The 7,144-nt window shown below is 43.1% G+C and overlaps 1 protein-coding gene across 7 annotated transcripts in view; it reads left to right on the top strand.

Annotated features, from left to right (window-relative positions):
• The first annotated feature begins 6,509 nt into the window (after positions 1-6,509).
• GTF2H2 (general transcription factor IIH subunit 2) overlaps positions 6,510-7,144 on the top strand; it is a 38,901-nt gene continuing 38,266 nt past the window's right edge. For 5 of the 7 annotated variants that reach the window (XR_013445757.1, XR_013445755.1, XR_013445758.1 and 2 more), the window contains exon 1: positions 6,911-7,004. Coding sequence is in view for 3 of the 7 variants with exons in the window: in XM_036072110.2 (XP_035928003.1) it covers positions 6,949-7,004 (56 nt within the window). In the remaining 4 variants the exon portion in view is untranslated. Of the gene's footprint in view, positions 7,005-7,144 lie in introns of all 7 variants that reach the window. The other 2 variants (XM_036072112.2, XM_078067216.1) reach the window with 2 other exon arrangements.

The raw sequence follows: 7,144 nt of genomic DNA, 5'->3' as shown, positions 1-7,144 counted from the left end.
CAGTTTTCACAAAGAAAAATGCCCAAGTAACTTGGGTAGTTTATTTATTTATTTATTTTATTTTATGTTTTTTTGTCAGAGAGAGCACAAGCAGGGGGAGTGGCAGGCAGAGCAGGTAGAGGGAGAAGCAGGCTCTCTGCCAAGCAAGGAGCCCAATGGGACTCGATCCCAGGACCCTGGGATCATGACCTGAGCTGAAGGCAGATGCTTAATCGACTGAGCCATCCAGGCGTCCCTAACTTGGGTAGTTTTTAGAAAACACTGTTAAGTTAAAATAATACCACTTTGCAGTTTGAGAAAAGCATGGAAACATAATTGATTTTGTTGGGGGGGACTGCAACCCAATGTAGGCGTCCCCCAAGATTTCTAGTTGCTGTCACAGGACCCTCTCGCTCTTCCCTGCTTGTGTCGTCCTATTCTTGCTTTTCCTGCAGCAATTACTTGCTTTGTGACCTTGGACAAATTACTTAGCCTTCCTGCCCCTCAGTTTGCTTATTTGTGTAAGAACTGTGTGTACCTGATCTCATAGTTGTTATGAAGGTAGTTAATGTAGGACTTAGAACAACAGTCCTTGTCAGAATGTAATAAACATGGCCAGTTAAACCAATTTCCCAAAGCTGGAAGGTGAGACTTGAAACAAGTTTTTAAAAAACAAATTGTGTTTTAAGAGTGTATGTATCATCCCAATCCTTACTGGTCTGTGCTGGGTGCAGCGTTAGGGTATGAGTTCTTTTGAATTTTAGATAACTGCATTAGGCTTGGCACTGTGACTTAATAGATGATGAACAAGTGCTATAACATGTCAAAATAAGGATTATTCTATTCTGTTAAAAGCAGTTGTGGAGGTTTTTAATGAGTCTCTGTGTGAGAAAGTATCTTTACAGATACTTCCATCAAGTTCACCTCTCCCAGTCTCCAAAGTTGTGCATGCTGAATTTCAGCGTAATAACACTGGCTGAGCTCTTCATAAATTCATTAGCCCTGGGGACTGTATTCAGCTACCCATGGGCAAAGATCAGACTGTTCCATTCTTCATAGCTGTCCCTTAGTTTCACTAGTTGAAACATAAGGCTAGGTTAGATCCATTTCTTCTCCCAATTTGTATACATTTAGAATGTTGTGTCAGCCACAGTTATGGCAAGGGATTACCATGGATTTATGCACGTTTTGTTTTGCCTTGGTACAACTCCTAGTTAAGATCTATGACTAAAATATATACAGAGGAGAGTAAATTTCACAGTTGTGAGTTTGAATGATCCAGCCTCCTCTCCACAAATATACTTTACTAGGGACTCCTGTCCTTTTTTTTTTTTTTCTTTCATTCAAAAGAAAAGCCTTCCCTAGAGGTACCTGGCTGGCTCAGTCGGTTGAACATGGGACCTTGATCTCAGGGTCATGAGTTTAAGCCCCACATTGGGTGTGGAGCATGCATAAAATAAAAATTAAAAAATTTTTAATTAGGGCGCCTGGGTGACTCAGTTGGTTAAGCGACTGCCTTCGGCTCAGGTCATGATCCTGGAGTCCTTGGATCGAGTCCCGCATCGGGCTCCCTGCTCGGCAGGGAGCCTGCTTCTCCCTCTGACCCTCCCACCTCTCATGTGCTCTCTCTCTCTCATTCTCTCTGTCTCAAATAAAAAAAAAAAATTTTAATTAAAAAAAAGGTCTTCCCAGACTGATGGATAGTGAACATATGCAAGATACATGCTTGGGGCTTGGGGTTGTGGCCAGTTGTCCCATAGGAATGCATCCTGTCTTGGAACATGATGGCCAACCAGAATGGAGGAAAAGAAAAAGGAAAAAGTGGAGTTTGTGAAGGAAGGGAGGATAGAGGGAAAGTAGGAAGGGCAAGGAAAAGAGTGTGAGTCCTGTGAAGAGTTAAAGATGTGGGGGAGGCAAAAACGAAAGATGACTGGCACTGGGAAAGAATCAGCAATGCCGAATTCTCTCCTTTTTAAAGACAACACTGAAAATAATAAGGCCTTTGTCCTCTGGGGGGAAATAAAAGCTGGTAATGGAGTTGCCACTATGTTGTGTGTAAGTGAAGGTATCGTTTGTGACTTGCTTGTTGGTCACCCAGCTAGTGTGGCAGAGCCTGGTTTTAAATACAGGTCTTTCCAGTATCATGCAGCATGGCTTGTGTTTATGTTTTTGAGGGGGCAGAACACAAGGGAAGATGTTGGTACCAACAAAGCAATATAGGCAGCAGAGGGGGGGAGCGTATGGTGATGGGGAAATAAAGAAGCTTCAGTTCCTGCAGTTCCTTCCCACTGTTCCTCTCGTGGATGTAAGCTTTTTCTGATGCTCTGGCTGGACCTTGCATCTCCATTTCTCAAGTGTGGGAAATGCTTAATGTCGTCTAAAAAAAAAAAAGTCAACCTCCAAGTAGGTTAGTAAATGCATTATTTGTTGTCTTACTGAGGACTATCGCCCACGAAACAGTATTTCAGATAGCTCAGAACTGCTCTGAAACTTAGCTTCACAGGGGGTTATATACGCAAAAGCGGGAAGCGGTAGATGTGCTTGCAAGCAGTTCTCTATGATTATGTGTCACAAGGTACAATCAGTTCCGTTGTAAAAATTCAGCTTCACTGATTTACACATAGACGTGTGAAAAACGCTTGGGTCATCTTAATACATTGTGTTTCTATCATATTTGTTAAAAAATATTGCCTGCAGACCTCTGCCTAACTGGTTTCCACTTCTTGTTTTTGGTTTCCGCTTGAGGTCACCTCAGACAGTCACAGAAGGCTGACATCTTTAGCCTATTTTAAGGCACTGCAGTTTTCATGCACACTACTATTTCCATATGTATTAGCAGGCATCTCAAGCATCTCAAACTTGTCCAAAACTGAACAGATCTTATCACCCCCCATTCTCTCAGAAATTGCAACTCTAACCTTTCAGTTGCTCAGCTGAAAACTTTTGGGTCATTGGATCTTTTTTCCTAACACACATCTGGTCTATCGACAAGATCTAGAATCCAACCCTTCTCACTAGCTGCACTGCCATACTATCCTCGACCAAACCACTATCATTCCTCCAAAGTTACTAAAATGTTCAGAGCCCGCGGCCGATTTCAGCAGCCATCACTCAACCCGTTTTCTCATGCAGTCCCAGAAACACATGGATGGGTTTCCACCTCAGGGCCTTAGCCCTTGTGGTTCCCTTTGCCTCGGGAGGTCTTGCCCTAGGTGTAAGTATGGTTAATTCCCTTCCTTATTCCGGTCATGGCTCAACTGTCAGTGAGGACTCCTCGGACTACACTGTTAAGCTGGGACCATGTTCCCCTTCCATGCTTAATTTTTCTCTTGGCACTATCACCATTTGATACAGTATGCTTTTCTCGATAAATGTATTCATAGTAGAAGAATTCCACGGGGGGGGGGGCAGGGATTAGTTTTTAATTGCTATTTACTCAGTGCTTAGAACTGTACCAGGCCCAAAGCAGGTGCCCAATAATACTTGTTGCATGAACAGGAGCAGCAGAGCAGTCCCAGAAAACTCTTGCACCGCAAGGTTCTGGCTTAGTTGCCGCTGCTGCAATCAGTCCTTCATGCCAACCTTACAGAAATAATACACAAAATTCAAGCTCCTAAGATCCCAGGTCGACGGCTACCCGGCCGAACAGAGATCACTTTTCCCGCACTTTTCCCGCCTTTTTGTGAATAACGGCTGAAAGCGGGGCAAGAGGCTCCTTCTCGCACCCTCATCAGCTTCTGGGACGCCCGGCCCCCGAGCGCCCTGCTCCAGCGACCGACGCTCGCAGCAACCGGAACGTTTGTGCGTCGCCGCCGCGCGCAGGGGAAGGACTTCCGCCGAGGCCTCGGAGCAGACTGGACGGAGCTTCCGGGTAGAGCGGCGTCCTACGAGACCGGTGAGTCCGCGGGTAGAGCTCCTCGCTGAGCGAAGGTGGGGACCGACCGTCTGGGGAGCACGGCAGCGAGGAGGGGCCTTCGCGGCGCGACGGGGGGTGGGGGGCGGAGGCTGAAGGGGGCCGACCAGCCTCTTGTGCATTGTGGGTTGAGGGTGGGAGGGAGCGTGTGAAGGGGGAGGAGGGCAACTTCCGTCTCTTAGCTGCATAGAACCATCTAGGGCTGCGGTGCAGGGAATGGCTCTCCTTCCCTAAAGCAGAACGCGAGTTTTGGGAATTGTGGTCTTGGGTTCGAGTTTGATTGCCTCCAGCTGTGTGACCTCGAGAGAGTTACCGGCCTTTTGCGCCTCGAGTTCCCTGTATGAAAACAGGATAGTGATCACCCATGTCTAATAGCGCTTGGCAGGGTAAGGTGTGAATAAAAGCTTCATAAATTGCGATGTTTGGTGCAGATCTCGTTTGTTTGCAGTAGCATTCTGAGCTCGTGTGACAGGAATCACACCAACAGGCTGACGCTAGGCACAGTGGCTTTTCTGGATTTGGAGTCTCAGGAAACGGATCAGCTTTTGGAGATACGGACCTAAGAGGTCACCAACTACATCTTTCTCCAGGATGCGTAACTTCCCTCTCTATTAATAACATGCATTATAAACTTCCAACTGCCCTTGGAACATCTGTAGTTATGGGAGCCTAATACCTCTGTCCTATCCCTGTAATTTCCCATTGCAGTCAGCTCTAATTAGGAAGTCCTTGGATGAAGTGAGCCAGAAGTGTTCCTCTTTGCAGTTTCTGCTCATCAGTTCTCACTGTGTTTCTGAACTTTAAGAAAATTAAAAGTAATAAATTAAGAATAAAATAGCAGTGTAGATATTGATATGATGGATGGCAGTAGTGACTTTGTAAGAATTTAAGTTTAAAAACATCAAGAACACTATGTAAGCTTTGATTTTTGTAATTCACAGTAAATACAGAAACTTTCATGGAGGATCAAAAAGTTCATTTAATCACCATATCCTCTTCCTGCACTCATCATTAAACTTGTATACAAGCACCAGCACAGTGTGTTGAAATAACACAAATGTTAGAATTAAGTCACTTGTCATTACTTCAGGCAATCTACCGAAGTATATACTAAAGTAGATCACCAGATTTCCAGAAACAAATAGATTTCTTCCAATGCCAGGGAATGGTTTGTTAATTCAGTGAGAGATACAGAACTTTAGCAAATAATACCTGATTATAGCAGGTGCCACAGAAAGCAGTGATGCCATGAAAGCAGTCTCCAACTTGTTAGTAGAGTTTCATTCCAAAAGTCCATTTATAAGTCAGTTCTTCAGATTTTAAAATATATTTTTCTATAGAAAACCATGATGTAGGTGGAGGGTAAGGTCTTGCTTATGGTCCTTATTACAGAAATTAATTTTTGCTCCTGTCAGTGATGGGATTTGTTTTGTCCTTAATGTCTTCTTGGCCCTTATGATTCCTTTGATCATATATGGAAGAAGGAAGCTGAAGGAAGTGAGAGCATAGGATGGGGAGGGAGATTCCATTTGGGAGGATGGAAGTGTAGATGTGACTAGAATGTTTATTACTTGGCTCTGGTTAATAGATTTCCCCCACCACCAGTTTTATCCCTGATTATTAAAGAAATACATGTTCATATGAAAAATATGAAAATACAGAAAGTAATAAAACAAAAAACCAGTCACCCTTCATCTAGATGAAACCGTGTTGTATTGAATTACTGAACATTTCCTTTTTCTTTTTTTAATAGTTGAGATCATAATATACATTTAATATTGTGTCCTTTTTTGAGTTATGAGCTATAAGCATTTATCATTTATAAATAATAATTTTCATTTTAAAACTCATGATTGTGATGGGGCACCTAGCTGGCTCAGTCAGTAGAGCATGTGACTCTTGGTCTCCGGGTTGTGAGTTTGAGCCCCACTTTGAGCATAGAGGTTACTTAAAAAAAAATTTTTTTTTTAAAGATTTTATTTTTATTTATTTGACAGAGAGAGAGATAGCGAGAGCAGGAACACAAGCGGGGGGGTGGGAGAGGGAGAAGCAGGCTTCCCGTGGAGCAGGGAGCCTGATGGGGGGCTCGTTCCCAGGATCCCGGGATCATGACCTGAGCCGAAGGCAGCCGCTTAACGACTGAGCCACCCAGGTGCCCCAGATTTTTTTTTATTATAAGAAAATTCACACACATATAGAAAGGTGGACAGGTAGTACAGTGAATCACCATGATCCATCACCCAGCTGTAATAATAACCATCATTTGTAGCTAATCTTGTTTCATCTGTACCTTTACTCACTTTCCATAGTTCTGTGGTCTTGTCCTATGACTATAATGCATTTTTGTTTTTAAAAATTGTAAAAAGAGGGCGCCTGGGTGGCTCAGTCGTTAAGCGTCTGCCTTTGGCTCAGGTCATGATCCTGGGGTCCTGGGATCGAGTCCCACATCGGGCTCCCTCCTCAGGGGGAGGCCTGCTTCTCCCTCTCCCACTCCTGCTGCTTGTGTTCCTGCTCTTGCTCTCTCTGTCTCGGTCAAATAAATAAATAAGATCTTTAAAAAAAAATTGTAAAAAGAGGGGCTCCTAGGTGGCTCAGTCATTAAGCGTCTGCCTTTGGCTCAGGTCATGATCCCAGGGTCCTGGGATCAAGTCCCACTTCGGGCTCCTTGCTCAGTGGGGAGCCTGCCATTCCCCCTGTTTGTGCGCTTGCTCTCTCTCTGACAAATAAATAAAAATCTTTAAAAAAACTTTTAAAAAATTTGTAAAAAGATGCTTATCTCTCTTGGTGCCAAACTTGTGCATAAACGTTTATATTTTTTCTTATGAACAGGAAAAAGAGTTCCATGAGGATTTTGTGAAGTATTTTCATTCAACAACAATTATTAAATAAATTGCAAAGAATTAGATGACCTTGCATTCTCTGTTTCTTACTTTGTATGTTTGCTTCCCTCTCTTTACTTTTCACATTTAAATGTATGAATTTTGTGCCAGATATTTTTAGAAAATTCACACTCAGTGACTTTTACAGGATACTGAATTAATACATTTAAGGAAAAAATGGATGAAGAACCTGAAAGAACTAAGCGATGGGAAGGAGGCTATGAAAGGACATGGTGAGTAGGGCATTATGACTCCCTTCTCATTTACACATTGTTTCTTACTGTTCTTCTACACCTTTATCTCTCTTTTTGTTCAGTGATTGGTTTTTTAAATTTATTAAAGTATATTTAACGCATGTTAAAATTCACCTGTT

Source organism: Halichoerus grypus, chromosome 2, assembly GCF_964656455.1.
Source record: "Halichoerus grypus chromosome 2, mHalGry1.hap1.1, whole genome shotgun sequence".
NCBI classification, from domain to species: Eukaryota; Metazoa; Chordata; class Mammalia; order Carnivora; family Phocidae; genus Halichoerus; species Halichoerus grypus.
Note: the sequence above shows the minus strand (reverse complement) of the source record. Positions and strands in the feature narration are given on the sequence as shown.